At 33.9% G+C, this 16,769-nt stretch overlaps 1 protein-coding gene across 1 annotated transcript in view; it reads left to right on the forward strand.

Annotated features, from left to right (window-relative positions):
• The window catches only part of LOC136033946 (transcription factor Sp3-like), a 47,087-nt gene that overhangs the window by 14,097 nt on the left and 16,221 nt on the right, over positions 1-16,769 (forward strand). The window contains exons 3-7 of the mRNA XM_065714968.1: positions 1,642-1,747; positions 4,555-4,698; positions 8,236-8,459; positions 11,243-11,395; positions 14,308-14,398. Coding sequence (XP_065571040.1) covers positions 1,642-1,747; positions 4,555-4,698; positions 8,236-8,459; positions 11,243-11,395; positions 14,308-14,398 — 718 coding nt within the window. The remainder of the gene's footprint in view (positions 1-1,641; positions 1,748-4,554; positions 4,699-8,235; positions 8,460-11,242; positions 11,396-14,307; positions 14,399-16,769) is intronic.

The following is a 16,769-nucleotide window of genomic DNA, read 5'->3' on the forward strand; positions in this document are numbered from 1 at the left end:
CCCCCCCCTATACAAAGACCTTTCCAAAGGCCCTTCCTGCGGAATATTTGCGGCCTTAAAATGAAATTTTTTGAATGATTTTTCGATACATCCTTCCCAAGATTGAGAACTTCAAGTCTATATAATAAGGTCAAATAAGCATTTTATGGACCAAGTAAGTATTTTACGCTCTTGCATTAAAGGTCATTTGGCCATAAAAAAATCAATAAATAAAATAAAAAGTACAAGTACACTAAGGCACGCGTATGCAGTTTTGAACATGTATTTATTTGTTTTTATGTCGCTTTTATTTACCTTAAAGATGACTTCATCAACTGATTAATAATTTGGGTCTAAACTGTTTTAACTCCATTTCAAACCCCTCCGTGGTGGTGCCAAAAGTTGCTACGGGGTGTTAGCCTCTCTGAGGAACAAGAAGAGAATTAAAAATGGATTCAAAGAGGAAAAAGAGAAACGCTTCTGTTTAAACCCTAGTAAAAACGAAACTCGTTGTAGTACTTCCCCAGCCCCTGGAAAAGTGTCCTGGTAGTACTCTTGAAACCCTCCCCTCTCCTACAGAGATAGTTAAGAAATTATTTGTGATACCTGATTGAGTAAACGGAGTGCTATAGAAAATCGAGCTAATTGACAATTCAACTATAAAGCTAACGAGGTTTCTCATCTCGTTAACTCCACTAATGCTTTTACATACATTAGCCAGTTATTTTTGGCGTATTTTAGTACTTTCAAAAGAGCTATTTATTCTAATGAAACCCTATGTGATTCAGGGGTCATTCTTAAAGAATTGGAACAAAATTCGAACTTTAGCGAAAAGAGCGAGGTATTGACGAGGGTTCGAACCCCATCATATACGTAACAATGTCTGTTAATGTCGCTCCTTACTTTCAGTTAAGAAAAGCTTGTTTTTTCTTTAATTACAAAAAGAAAAGAAGCCAAAACAAAAACAATCAATTAGAACAAGAAATTTGAAAGACCATGAAGTGGCTGGATCTTTGAAATAGCCGATTCAGAGAGCTCTTCATGTAGAAGGGCCAGTTTCGCCATTACAACATTAAAATTCTGCATTTTTTCTTGTGATCTTAAACTGTAGTGGTAAATAAGGCAAATATCTCAAATACTAAAAATATATTGATCAGAGTGCTCATGTTTTTTAGGGAAAATTGTAATAAACCAGGCAAAAAAGACAGAGCAGTCACAGTAGGTTTAGCACAGTTCATTAGTATTTTATGGTTATGTTTACTTCTGTTAACAACACTATTTAAATACTGAATCTGGAGCTTAAAGGTAGTGTTGGAAATTGTCCACAATACAAAAGCCCGTAAATTGTTTTTGTTGAAGATTTAAAAAAGAGGAACTCACATTTATCAGCATTCAGAGAAAATCCAATAGTAGAAAAAGAAAAAAATTAACTGAATTTTTTAGTCAGTGGTGTGTCGAGGATAAGCTTTAAATTTATTAAAGTTTGATTCGATATCAATTAAAGTGTATTTTATTTTTAATGACAAAGTGTCTATTCATACACCCGTGTGGATCCCTAAATAGTCTAATTTTTTTTACATTCTCCCTTCTTTTGTGGCGGGAAGGGGGTGCAACATGTACTTTGAAAGTTGATTTTAAAGATTCAAAAATTATTTTCTTTAGGGTGGACAGTTAATCCAGACTTCAACTGGTCAGAATATATCATTTAGTGTGATACAACCCTCGGTATCTACAATTGAGATAAATGGACAAGAATATTATGTTCAAGGTACTGGATTAATTTCACTTCACTAGTTTTCCCCTATTTTATTTGATTAAAATCTATAATTATATACGTTCAGTTTTAGTTTTATTTAAAGAAATTCCTCAATAGCATAAGGGAAAAAATGTTAAATATCCTACCTGTTATTTGAGGTATGGTACTTCAATTTTTTTATTATTATTACTACAAAATTCATGGCGTTGCTAAAAACATTGCTAAAAGCCCTGGAATTGTCTATTGAGTTTCTAGATTTTTTGTTTCTGTTATTTTTTCATCAATTCAGTTTTATAGATTTTCTAGTGTGTTTTTTTTTTCTGGATAGGTATGATGAATTGACATGAGTGATATCCAAGATGTAACTTTTCAAGCATTTGTTTTGCTTTATTGCGACTTGTTGTCACATTGAGTTTTGTTTTTGCTAATGAAATTGCTTAAATCAAAGTTTAATTGTTGAACTTCCTTTAAAAGGTTGCCCCGGGCACTGCAGTGGGAAGGGGAGGCTGGGGTACTCTCTGTTCTTGGGGTACCTTGGGTACCCTAGTAATGGCTCTGTTCTCGATCCTCCCCTCTTTATAAAAAGCTTTGAATCTATTTCCCAATTCTTTAAGAATAATTTCTCAAACACAATGGCCTTTTAAGGGACTTTTGATAATGAGAACTAGCATTGTATTGAATTTTTGTGAAGTCGGTTAACTAACATTTTTAGTGTATTAACTTTTGCGCATTAATCATCAAATTGGGAAAAATGGAGGTAAATAACCAAATTTATGAGAATTAATTAGTATTATGGTATTAAAGCTCGTTTTTTTCATTTTTTCCTCATTGAAATTGCTCCTTTTTTAATAATCATTCCAATGCCTATTAAGGCATTAGTTAGTAATCGTTCCGGATTTGCAGTTAATCTCTATTAAATTTGGAGTAAAAACGTATAGAATTGAAATTTATACTGGAACGTGCTCAAAGCTATTCTTTAAGTACTCAGCGCGGGATGCTTTCTCTTTTGAGTAATGAAACAGGAGGGGGGGGCTAGGTACCTAGGTAAAACTAGGTAAGTTTTAGCTATTCGGATTCAATTTCTATTTTATTTTGAGAAATTTTCATAGCGTAAGAGAAAACCTTTGGTTCCTCATTTGTCAGTTTGGTTCTGATAATCCAAAAGAGTAGTGCGATAATATAAAAAAAAAGGATTTTTGCCATATCTCTTTAAATTCGGATATTCGATATTTTTTTTTATTTACGTTTCCCATTTGGTTTTGTTAATGGATATCATTTATTGGTTTTAGGTTATTGGTTATACATCCCATTTGGTTGTTCGATTTCCTGTTTGGTTTTGTTAATGGTTATTTATTTATTATTTACTGGTTTTAGGCTATTGGCTATACATCCCATTTGGATGTTCGATTTGCCGTTTGGTTTTGTTAATGGTTATTTATTTATTATTTACTGGTTTTAGGTTATTAGTTATACATCCTATTCGGTTGTTTGATTTCCCGTTTGGTTCTTCGGTTACAAAGATATTTTTGGTTGCTCCAAAATACGGCGTTCTGTCTGTTTTACTCGCTTGTAGAAAACGCTGCAATACGTTGAATTATCCGTAACGTAACATAAACTTACGTAACGTAAAATTTTATGTAGAGCTCTACTTGGAACCAATTACGTTACGGAACAAGATTTGCTCCATAAGATAAAATAACATAAAGTCTTAATTTAAGCTTTTGTGGAAGGTTCTATGACTGGAAGTAAAATTATACTTTTATGTAGTAAGACAGACGTTTTTTGATCCCTATGATTCTTGCTTGTTAAGTTGCTTAAATTATAGCTCTTGTCTATCAGGAAAAACGTTACTTTGAGCCTATGATTCTGGCCTGTTACCTAAATAAGTTACTTAAATTATGCTCTTATGTAGAAAAAAAACGTTATTCTAGCCCTATGAATCTTGCTTGCTATCTATATAAGTTGCTTAAAATTATGCTCTTATGTAGAAAGAAAAATGTGTCTTGTGTAGTAGGAAAAACGTCATTTGAGCCTATGATTCTAGCCTGTTACCTAAATAAATTACTCAAATTATGCTCTTATGTAGAAAGAAAAATGTTATTGGAGCCCTATTATTCTTGCTTGCTATCTAAATAAGTTACTTATATTATGCTCTTGTGTAGCAAAAGAAACGTTATTTGAGCCCATGATTGTAGGAGGTTCTGTAGAAAGTTCTATAGAAGAATATATTCTCGTCAGGGATCAGTGGAAGAGACTGTTTTGGTTCTCTAGAAGAATATTTCCTCATCTAGGTTCTGTAGAAAAGACGGTTCTGGTTCTGTAGAAAAATATGTGTTCGTCTCGGTTCTGTCTTCAGAAGAATATCTTCTCGTCTGGGTTCTGTAGAAGAGACGGTTCCGGTTCTGTATAAGAATATTTTCTCCTCTGGGTTTTGTAGAAGAGACGGTTCTGGTTCTGTAGAAGAATGTTTTCTCGTCCGGATTCTGTAGAAAGGCGGTTTCGGTTCTCTAGAAGAATGTTTTTTCGCCTGGGCTCTATAGGAGAGATGGTTCTGGATTTTTTTTTGTATAAGGTTCTTTAGAAGAATATTTTCTCGTGTGGGTTCTGTAGAAGAGACGGTTCTGGTTCTGTATAAGGTTCTGTAGAAGAATATCTTCTTGTCTGACCTCTTTAGAAGAGACGGCCATAATTAGCTTGATCAAGCAATTCAACTTATTAGTCTCAAGTTAGTTTTAGGCTCCTACAGTGGTCGGGTGCTGCTCAAAGTGTAATTTTACCTTGTGGCTTTATTTTTGTTAATTTTAATATTTATCTTACAGCTCCAAATACGGTCTCATCATCAAATCAGGCCTCACAGATGACACAAACAAATGTTAGTCACTCACAAACAGGATCGACAGTCCGAGCACCGACAGCTAGCGTGGTATCACCAACAGTTCTCCACAACACAGCCATGCAAGCAGGTAATTTGGGGGAGGGAAAAAGAATGACTATAATAGCTAGGGGTGTATCCATAGGGTCGAATCGGGCGTAGGCCTCAGACGGCTTGACGTTGGCTGTTGGCCTCAGACGGATCGGTGCTGCAGTGAGCTGTTAGTAGTAGTAATATAAGCACGGACTGGATAGTTCCTTTCATGTATTATTTAGGGTATTTCCATTGAAAAATGACTTTTTTCGGCAAATTTATTTAAAATCTAAAAAAGGAAAATTTAACCGTCGTGAATGTTGAAAAATGGGTATTGCCCCCCCCCCCCGAAATTTTGTGAGTTGGCGCAACTGATTCTAGCTACAAAACTTATTCCAAAGACTTTCTTGTTCAACGTAGTATGCATAGGTTCAAACAGGCTCAATCCTTAGGACGGGCTTAAAAAAAAAAAAAAATTCTCGGAGCGAGAAAAGGTAATGAACGTAGACAAAATTGACCGATTTTTATTGGGGACGAAAAACTGTTTCATCTGATTATTGGGATGATCCCTACTCTTCTCTTTTGGTTTATGTCAAGGTAGCACGTTAACATTACCAATATTTCACTTGTTTGGTACTAGCGAAATCGAGATTTTGTGGTTCAACAAAATTATTCTTCAAAAATCAGGAAAATTGTTGTATTTTTATTTGTAAAATTTCAGGTAATAGGGAGGCTGAGGGTAGGAGGAATGGATAGGGAATAGAAAAGACCAGTCAAGGCTTACGGAAAAATTTTATTTTTATGTAATTTGTACACTGTAGAAGGAGAAATTTTATTTCTAATTTTATCAGTTTTCTATACTCTGCTCTAAAGTACCAAGGACAATGAAATTAATTTGATTGTTTACACAGCAATATATATCATTAAAGATAAATTAAGGAAAATTAGGGGGAAATCTGGAACTCAATTTTAATCAAAATGATCTCCAAACGAAGTTAGAGTATGTAGTTTTAGTGGTAGCCATGGGAGTAGACAGCTCCTTGTCTAGGGATAAATTAGGGAAAGTTAGGGGGAAATTGGGAACTCAATTTTAATCAAAAAGATCTCCAAACGAAGTTGGAGTATTTAGTTTTAGTGGTAGCCATGGGAGTAGACAGCTCCTTGTCTAGGGATAAATTAGGGAAAGTTAGGGGGAAATTGGGAACTCAATTTTAATCAAAAAGATATCCAAACGAAGTTGGAGTATTTAGTTTTAGTGGTAGCCATGGGAGTAGACAGCTCCTTGTCTAGGGATAAATTAGGAAAAGTTAGGGGGAAATTGGGAACTCAATTTTAATCAAAAAGATCTCCAAACGAAGTTGGAGTATGTAGTTTTAGTGGTAGCCATGGGAGTAGACAGCTCCTTGTCTAGGGATAAATTAGGGAAAGTTAGGGGGAAATTGGAACTCAATTTTAATCAAAAAGATATCCAAACGAAGTTGGAGTATTTAGTTTTAGTGGTAGCCATGGGAGTAGACAGCTCCTTGTCTAGGGATAAATTGGGGAAAGTTAGGGGAAATTGGGAACTCAATTTTAATCAAAAAGATATCCAAACGAAGTTGGAGTATTTAGTTTTAGTGGTAGCCATGGGAGTAGACAGCTCCTTGTCTAGGGATAAATTAGGGAAAGTTAGGGGGAAATTGGGAACTCAATTTTAATCAAAAAGATATCCAAACGAAGTTGGAGTATTTAGTTTTAGTGGTAGCCATGGGAGTAGACAGCTCCTTGTCTAGGGATAAATTAGGGAAAGTTAGGGGGAAATTGGGAACTCAATTTTAATCAAAAAGATATCCAAACGAAGTTGGAGTATTTAGTTTTAGTGGTAGCCATGGGAGTAGACAGCTCCTTGTCTAGGGATAAATTAGGGAAAGTTAGGGGGAAATTGGGAACTCAATTTTAATCAAAAAGATCTCCAAACGAAGTTGAAGTATGTAGTTTTAGTGGTAGCCATGGGAGTAGGCAGCTCCTTGTCTAGGGATAAATTGGGGAAAGTTAGGGGGAAATCGGGAGCTCAACTTAAATGAAAAGATCTCCAAACGCAGTTATGTAGTTTTAGTGGTACCCACGGGAGTAGGCAGCTCCTTGTCTGGGGATAAATTAAAGTTAGGGGGAAATCGGGAGCTCAACTTAAATGAAAAGATCTCCAAACGCAGTTATGTAGTTTTAGTGGTACCCACGGGAGTAGGCAGCACCTTGTCTGGGGATAAATTATGGGGAAATCGGGAGCTCAATTTTAATGAAAAGGATCTCCAAACGCAGTTATGTAGTTTTAGTGGTAGCCACGGGAGTAGGAAGCTATCTTACCTGATGAACCTTATTACCTTATGAAACATTTATTCATCAATAATCACCAAAAATCTTAAATCGTCAATTCGCTTCAGCATTAATCTTCTTGCATTACTATACTTATATTGTCTTTTTGCAATACTATAATATAATAAACCCAGTATCCTACTTCCGATTTCCAGAAAACGTAAACACAATAAAAGAAATTTGACACAAATCACATTACGGTTAGATAACAGCTTCTTGTTCTAAGAATTCAATTCAGTAGCTCAAAATTAGGCTATTTTCAATATCAAAATTGATATATCGGACCAAAAATCAATATTGAATATCGAAACGTAAATATCGATATCGGAAAGAATATTTGGAAATTTTTGTTTATTTCCAGCTTTTCAACCATCTACCAGCGAACATCCAACAGAAAAATTCCAACATACAAATTGTCCTCGTTAATATCTAGTGTGAATTTGAAATTCTAAGGAAGGGGGGCAGATGCTCCCTTCCCTGCGCCCATGGTGGTAGCGGATGTCAAACGTAAAAGACAAAAAGAAAGAAATGCGGTTGAAAAATAAACTAGACACATTTGGCACCAACAGTTTAAGAAGGCGTTTCCTTTGAAAGTGTAGTTATCTTCTTGAATCGGCGTTTTGTTAATGTCTGGATTTTTGCAGATAATAAACATTGTCGAATTTTACTAATTAATTTTGCTGATTTTTTCCCCCTGTTCAACGTGGCAACACTGACGAAAATATTTTACTGCTTATAGAGTATAGATACCTTAGAAGAGCAAAAATTGGGGCTTGTGTCGACAAAAAAAAATGCCCATATAGTGATTGTTGGTTCCAGGCTTTCCCCGGTGTAATGATAAGGCAAATATTTTTTAAATGGCAAAATTAGTGGATAATAAGTATGGATCTCAGTTTTGGAAAAGAAGTAATTGCGAAGCTGTAAAAAATCCAAGGAAACGCTGAACTCTAGATGGGGCTGGTTATTTTTTTAAAGCAAGTTTTCACATGTGCAAGTTACCCATCCACTTTGATGCTGGCTTAAAAACTTCATACTGTTCAAGCATGAATCGGAAAATCGTAGAAAATCCCGATTTTTAGCTATGAATAAACTTAATATAGGAGCGAATAAACTTAGTATAGGATCAGGGGCTAAAAGCTGTTTGGATTTTTATGTCATTGAAGTTTCAATATCTTTGTGTGCATTTTTTTTAAGTTGTATTTTATGACTATCAAGGGCTAATTCAGCATTTTATTCGTCTTAGGTCAGGCCATTACAGTGAGACCACAGGCTTCAATGCAGCAAAATTTTGTACAAATACCCATGCAGCAAACTATACCAGTTCAAATCCCAGTGTCCACTGCAACTGGTCAAACTGTTTACCAAACAGTGAACTTACCAGTACAAGTGATTTCTCCAAGTTCTTTACATCAGGTTATTCAGACGCCAAATGGTCAATTTCAAGTTATCCAACCGCAGGTACAAAGTGTAAGTAAAATACTTCAAACATAAGTAGATTAATGTTTTGATTAAGATTAGTTGATTAATTGTTAAAGTCAATTTATCACTTGTTATTAGTGTTTAGTAGTAATTGGTTACTACTTAATTATTAAATTATTTATTAAAGCAAGTAGTACATTAATTTTAGAGCCAATGTGGATTAATGAAATCTAATTTTTTTTAATTGTTAAATTATTATGATTTCACTGAGTTTATCACTTATTATTTAAGAATTAACTATAACTGATTACCATTAGAAATGAATTACAGATTATTTTATTGCATTACTTATTGAAGCGAGTAAGAAATTAATTTTAAAGCCAAATTGGTTTGATGGTATCTAACTATTAACTGTTTTTAAATTATTAATTTGTTCTAATTTCGCCAGGTTCTCGCCATTAAGTTATTCTGACAAAAAATGGTCATCTTCAAATTATTCAGCCTCGAGTACAGGAGTAAAAGGGAAATATCTGAAACATAAAGTGGAACTGGATTAATAATGGCTTTGATTAATATTAAAGTAGATTAATATTAGTGGTTTTATTATTAAAGCCAGTTTATTAATTATTTATTAATAGTAACTATTTACTAATTAGTTATTAAAGCCAGCAGTAGATTAGTATTAAATCCAAAGTTGGTAAATGCAGTTTAAATTTTGAAACCACGATTTTTTAAGATTTTCCTTTCGGTTGTTTCAAAATTATGAAGTTTTCTAGGCAGTGTTGCCACGTTGAACTGTAAAACTAAATTAACAAAATTAGTCATTTCGGTTTGACATCGCCTGTAAAAATTTAAATATTAAGAATCTGTTGATCTTTCAAAGAAAACTGTACCTTCTTGAGCTGTTTTGAGCATTATTTTTTACTTCAACTTTAGCTGAAATATGGAGGTCTTTCACTAAAAAAAAAAATTCCCGATGTGATTGTGAAAATCTTCACTACACAGATCCAAACGACCAGATTTTATTTTACAGTCCTTGGAAAGTTAAACATTTTTTAAAATATAATCTTTGTCCTATATAGTAATTAAACAAAAAAAAACAAGTTTTTTTAAATGAAAGTAAGGAGCGACATTAAAACTTAAAACGAACAGAAATTACTCCGTATTTGAAAAGGGCTTTTCCTCCTCAACGCCCCGCTCTTTACGCTAAAATTTGACTCTTTTTCTTAACTCTACATTTTAAAACAGTAAAAAACTTTAGCGTAAAGAGCGGGGCGTTGAGGAGGAAAAGCCCCTTTCAAATACGGAGTAATTTCTGTTCGTTTTAAGTTTTAATGTCGCTCCTTACTTTCATTTAAAAAAACTTGTTTTTTTTTTTGTTTAATTTCTGGACGTTTTTGAATTAATGCATGGTTTGATCTTGGCTCTCCGCAGAAAAATAATTAAAACGAAATTTGCATATTAATTTTTTGGGGCTAAATGGCTTTTTCATAGTTTTAATCGGAAGATTTTGACAAAAAAGGAGCGAGGGAGGGGGCCTAGTTGCCCTCCAATTTTTTGATTACTTAAAAAGGCAACTATAACTTATAATTTTTTACGAACGTTTCCATAAGTAAAAAATATACGTAACTTACGAATTAAATTACGTAGCGAACTTCTATATTCGTATGTTTTTATTGCGTACATGAGGGGGCTCACCCCTCGTCGATACCTCGCTCTAGAGATTAAAGTTTAAATTTTGTCCCAATTCCTTAAGAATGACCCCTGAATCGCAAAGGCCGTAGAATAAATAGTTGAAATTACTAAAAATACTTTAGCGTAAAGAGCGAGGTATTACGAGGAGGTAAACCCCTCATATGCGTAATAATTTCTGTTCGTTTTAAGTTTTAATGCTGCTTCTCACTTTCAGTAGAAAAAACTTTTCATATTTATTTTTTCATTGTCTTTTAAATAATGCTAGAAAATCCTGCGCCCCCTCCATTGAAAGTCTCTTCCCCCATGAGAAGGTCCTCCCCGGTAACCCTCCCCCTTAAATATCCCCTCCAAATAAAAAAAATCCCCCTGAAAACGTCTATACACTTCCCAGTAACCATTACTATATGTAAACACAGGTCAAAGTTTGTAACTTGCAGCCCCTCCCACTGGGACTGCGGGGGAGTAAGTTGTCCCCAAAGACATAGTTATTGGGTTGTTCGACTATGGTGAATAAAATGGCTATCTCAGAATTTTGATCCGGTGACTTTGGGGGAACAATGAGCGTGGGAGGGGGCCTAGGCGCCCTCCAATTTTTGTAGTCACTTAAAAAGGGCACTAGAACTTTTAATTTCCATTAGAATGAGCCCTTTCGCGACATTCTAGGACCACTGAGTCGATGCGATCACCTCTGGGGGAAAAACAAAAAAAAAAAAACAAATAAACACGCATCCGTGATTTGACGTCTGGCAAAAAATGCGAAATTCCACATTTTTGTAGATAGGGGCTTGAAATTTCTACAATAAGGTTCTCTGATACGCTGAATCTGATGGTGTGTCGTTAAGATCGTATGACTTTTAGGGGATGTTTCCCCCTATTTTCTAAAATTGGCAAATTTTCTCAGGCTCGTAACTTTTGATAGGTAGGGCTAATCTTGATGAAACTTGTATATTTGAAATCAGCATTGAAATTCCATTCTTTTGATGTAAATATTGGTATCAAAATTCCATTTTTTAGAGTTTCGGTTACTATTGGTCACTCCTAATACTGTTCGTTACCACGAACTGTTTGAACATAACTCTTGTCATATTAAATTAGTTTAAAATTGTTTATTAGTTCATATTTCCTGGTGATTTCAGGTTCCGTCACCGCAACTTGCACAATTTGTTACACCAAATGGAGTGCAAACTTTTCAAATTGCAACTGTTGCAAGTATTCCAGCACCAGCAACAAACCCAAACCAACAAACAGAGATTACTCATCAACCCCCCTCCCCATCTGAAAGCAGTCAGGTAGGTTGCTTTAGTAGTATTATTTTGTTTTTCATTAGCCTAAACCAATTTTTGAGCTAACGGCAGTTTTTTTTTTTTTTTGGGGGGGGGGGTATTTTTCACATGACTTATTAAATTTAAATAGAAGAGATAAACTAGAAAATCACATTTATTATATTTGAGAAGGATTTCAATGGCACAGGGTTTTCAATGAAGATGCTTAAAAAGTTATTTTCCAAAATCAAGGATTGAGGGATGGTAATATTTTTGTTTATACAATTTTTTCATTGAAAATTCAAAAAAAAAAAACACTTTTGCAAATATAAGGAGTGAGGGGTAATCACCACGATTAGATTTTGTATTAACTTGCCTTTTCGTCGTCAATTCAGAAAGATTTTCTTCTCTTTTATTTTACGTTTTTAAAGTTTGTCTTTTTTATTAACCGTGCATTTTTTTTTCTACTTAGGGTGGCTGAACTTCTGGGCCGTAACATTTGTATTTGTTTTCTTTTTTCAATGGCTGTGAACTACCTCGCTTTTTCTTTGTCGAGAACTTCTAATCATTTAAAACATTAAGTAAGATTAGAGGAAATAGCCAACTAATTGAACCCATTGTTTACTGACGGTATAGATTATCAACTCACGATCCTGATTGCCAATGGAACAGCATTTTCATGATAGTAAATGTGAATAAAAGTGCCAAGGATGAGATATAAGGAACAATGGAACCATATTTGGTACATTTGTGAAGAAAAATATAAAAAAGTCTGAAGATTTTATCATGACCCATGCTCAAGGCTGTCACCAGCGGAGGGGGCTAAAGGTTTTAGCCCCTCCCTCCTCTGAAGTTCTGTCCGATTCGTAAAAACGTTACAAAAATGCGAATAAACAAATGATGCGTTTTTAAAGTTTTTTGTGTGCCCCCCCTATGAACAATAATGCTGGTTACGCCCTTGCCTATGGTCAATTTTTTTCAGTTTTGCTGTTGGTTTTGGAATCTCAGTCGATAATCTCGTTATCAAACAAGATACTCTTTTTGATTATCCTAGTAACAATTTGAACTATGGGTTCGTCAAGGAAAACCGGTTATGACAATCGAGATTGTCACAAAAAGCATAATTTCTTAAAGTCTGGATTTTCAACCGAGATTCCAAATTGTCGCAAAAAAAAGCCTGTAGTAGTCGAAATACCAAGAAATCTATGAGTTTCTTCACTGTTAAGATGTTTACATCTCCTGAGGTTTTTATTTCCTTTATCTCCTTTGTCACTCATGTATGTAGGGGAGCTCGTAGGGATTTTTTAATTCCTCCCATGTTTTTTTTTTAGTTTTCATATAGTTTGCACAGTTTTTGCCGTCTTGAAGAATTTATATGCCCCTAACACACAAAAAAAAACACACAAAAAAACGAACACACAAAAAAAAAGAATTTCGTAAAAATTCTTTATTATCAAAGGCATTGATATAAGTACATCACAGTTCTTCACATTTAATGACACTAACAGGACCCGATATCACCAACATAAATTGTACCCCTCACTTTCAAATTGTACCCCTCACTTTCAAACGGGAAAATAGGCCAACATTCATTTTTCAGCAGGGTGGGGAAGCCATGGAATGACCTTCCACCTGAACATTTTTAACAGATAATATAAACAGATTCAAAACAAAACTAGCAGAAACACATTTTCACATTAAATCATTTTTAAATCATTTATAGTATTATTTGTCAGTGTTGTATTTGTTATTTTTCATAGATTTGTATGTGTGTATTATGTTGTCAGCTTTGTCACCACTTTTTATTATGTTCAGTGCGACAAGCTTGAAAGCTTACCTTATTTGGTATTAATAAATAAATACAAAAAACATTTGGATTTGTATTTTAACCTCCTTGATTATTTGATTTCCTTGAACTGATACTACATGCAAGAATCACTGTGTTGTTTTGCAAAAACGACGGCAAACAATGCAATAATAGTGAAAATACAAAAATAATTTTCAATTTTTTCTTAAGATGAAAGTAATTTGGAGTTATTTTCATCTAAAACTGTTCTTTCCTTTCATCGCCTCCTTTGTTAATGTAATTGGAAATTTGTACTTACTATGTTTTTTTAATGAAATGTTGGATGTGTTTTGGTTTATTTTTCTCTGCTTATAACAGAAAAATATCACAGCACTCGTATTAAATTATTCTTTCTATCGTTCACTGATTCTGTTGATAAAACCAAAACATGAAGTGAGCAATTCGGTTTAGTAACTTTTTTTAGACTTGCTTATTTTTTGTTAGTTTGCTCAGCCGGGCTTCTATTATCAGTCCTATTCAACCCGAGCTGGGGAGTGATCGTAAGAAAGGATTTTGAAGCTTAAAAGGGGGGGGGGGGGTGAGATCGATGTATAAGGCTTTTAACCAACTGGATGGTCTGCTTTGATGGTAATAGCGGATTTCAGCTGGGCCAATAGGATAACTGCTTTTTAGTAACTTGCTTGTTTATTGTTACTTTGCTCAGCCGGGCCTCTATTATCAGTCCTATTCAACCCGAGTTGGGGAGTATTCGTAAGAAAGGATTTTAAAGCTTTAAAAGGGGGGGAGATCGATGTATAAGGCTTTTAACCAACTGGATGGTCTGCTTTGATGGTAATAGCGGATTTTAGCTGGGCCAATAGGATAACTAGAAGAAAGGTTACCATCTAGGCCTTCCTCGGACTTCCTCGAATAGGCTTGGAAGAGGTCATAAGTCAGGATATTGGGGTTTAAGGGAGGATTGATGTGTGAGGCTTTGAAGAGACCGGGGTGGAGAGTAGTATGCGTAGCGTCGGCCTCGGGTGGCTTTGTGCACGGTGTGTTTTTATTAATAGTACTGGTAGTAAATGGTCTTACAAAATTTTAATTATTTAATTAATAATAGCATTTGTTAACTATTTGCTTTTTTATTTAGAGTGATGATGAAAGTGGAGAGTCTCAGAATGAACCAACATCCAGGCCTCAAAACGTAGAAGCTTCACAAGTGCATCAGATTTCAGTTGGTGGTAAGTTGTTCAGTTGACTCTTTAATATTTTATTTTTCCTTTCATTATCGTTGAATTGCCAAATTCATTTTTGGTACATTTAGTCAACGGCTAAGTTTTGTTCTGAGAACGTACCGCCAAAATTGCTCCATTCAGGAATTGTAAATTTGTTAAAATGTAGAGAGAAAAAACAAACAGAAAAGCCAACTTCCCTAAAATTCCAAATCTTTGATGTGCGACAAATCAATTTATTCCATGTCTTTTTTCAGGATTTTTTTTTCAGCTACATTGAAACTAAACTATTGATATCAATTGAATTTTTTTTTCTTGTGTGTAAATAAATGTATAATGCTTTGTAAGTTTGACTTGATTATTTATTGTAATTTCTGTTCATTTTTGGTTTCTATGTTTATTGATAATGATTTATATTTGTTTTACTCTTGAGTTGTTATTAAATTTCTGCTCGTGTAATAAAATGCACTCATAAACAAACAAAATAATTAAAAAGATATTCTTAACCTATATCGTTATTGTAATGGTGCTGTTTTTCTAACATTATATTATTAATATCGTTATTACCGTTATATCGTTATTGTGATATTTTTCTAACATTATATATTTCTCTTATGCAATTTCATTTTTAACTCGTTCTGTTTCTCACTGTCCTTTAACAGCAAAGTTCCTTGTTATTCACTGCCATTTTGACACTATCTGACAGTTGGTTTAGCGTGTCTGCTAACCATACAATTCCTGGTTCTTCTCCGTCATTTTTAATACGTTCTTATTCCTACTGATGCGTGTAATTCTCGCTGCTATTTATCTTCTAACCACATATTTCTCTGTTATTCATTTATTCATATTTCTCTGTTATTCACTGATAGATCAGGTGAGTTTGAGTCAACCTAAAAATCAAGTAAGGTAAATCTTTATTAATACAAATAACTCTGATAAAAATTCTTCTCTAGCCAATGGTGAGCGAAGCTCGATAAAACCAAATTTATGAGGGTTAGTGGGTGTTAAGTACCAAGAACACTAAATTGGTTAAGTGGAAACATACACAACCATATACGTTTTAAAATTAAAACTAAATTGGTTAAGTGGAAACGTACACAACCATATACGTCTTAAAATTAAAACTAAATTGGTTAAGTGGAAACGTACACAACCATATACCTTTTAAAATTAAAACTGGAAAAAACAAGGAATTCAATTTTTAATTAGGAAAATTGTTATTTTATTATTTTTTTTTACAAGCGCCCACTAATTTCAAAAATAACGAAGGTGCAGAAAATGAACCAAAATTTGTAGAAATTGTAACTTTCCTTATTGCTTTAGCAGAAGTAAAACACAGCCATTTGCAGTAAACTGACTAAAAGCGATTGCTTGAGTATAATATAGGCTAATCGTAACCTCTTGTTAGAAAATACGAATTTTGGAAAGAAATGTATATATCATAGAATAGCTTAAGCTCTAAGCTAGACGTTAATTTGTTTATTAAAATTATTCATTGCTTCAAATTATTATTTTTTGACTTAGTTATAAGAGCTTCTTGTTGGAAAGACTAATTGCCATATTTTGTTATATTTATCCCTTCCAAATATCTATTCCAAAAGTAATACTTTTATTGTTTAATTTGTATCACATAAAGCACAAATATTAAATTTATTGTTTGATTTCTGAAACCAATGACAGAAATAAACAAATGACACAATCAAGTGTAACGGAAAAAGGTTGACATCCCTCTTTGGCTATCATTAGATGTAAGAAAAACACTTAGAGCACACCATGGAAGATAAATATGGAAGCTCAAGACAGGTCTTATAATTTATTTACATGTTTCTGCTATATTTTTTAATTTCTAACTGCGAAAAATATTATCACAATCATATCGAAAAATAATCATAAGGCATCATTTAATAAACCATCTATATTTACAGTTAATCCGTATTAAGTTTGAAGTAAATACGTATTAAGTTCAAACTTCCTCTGGGAACTTACTCCTAATAAAGTCGTGCCAAATGATTTTCTTCAATAATGTTGTCAAGTATTACCTGATGACAAGACTATCCCCCACGTTGCCAACGCTTTGAAATAAACAGTATCAGTTTTTTTACTAAAATTGTACCGCAAGAGAATACTTTGTACTATCCGAACAGCAGTTTAAAAATTTGGCATACAAGGAATACTTGGAAACTTGGACAGATGTCCGAGTCAGAAAGAAGTAAAACTAAAATGTACTGGAAAATTAGTATAGTACAAAAAAATTATCAAATGTACTGCATTGTGCCAGGACCTCTAAATCCTACCAAAAACGGTAAATTGTACCGCGTTGGCAACGTTGACTGCCTCTATTATATGCCTCGCGTTTGTGTGTCTATTAGGATTTGTAAAC

The sequence above is a fragment of the Artemia franciscana genome, chromosome 12 (genome assembly GCF_032884065.1).
Source record: "Artemia franciscana chromosome 12, ASM3288406v1, whole genome shotgun sequence".
NCBI lineage: Eukaryota > Metazoa > Arthropoda > Branchiopoda > Anostraca > Artemiidae > Artemia > Artemia franciscana.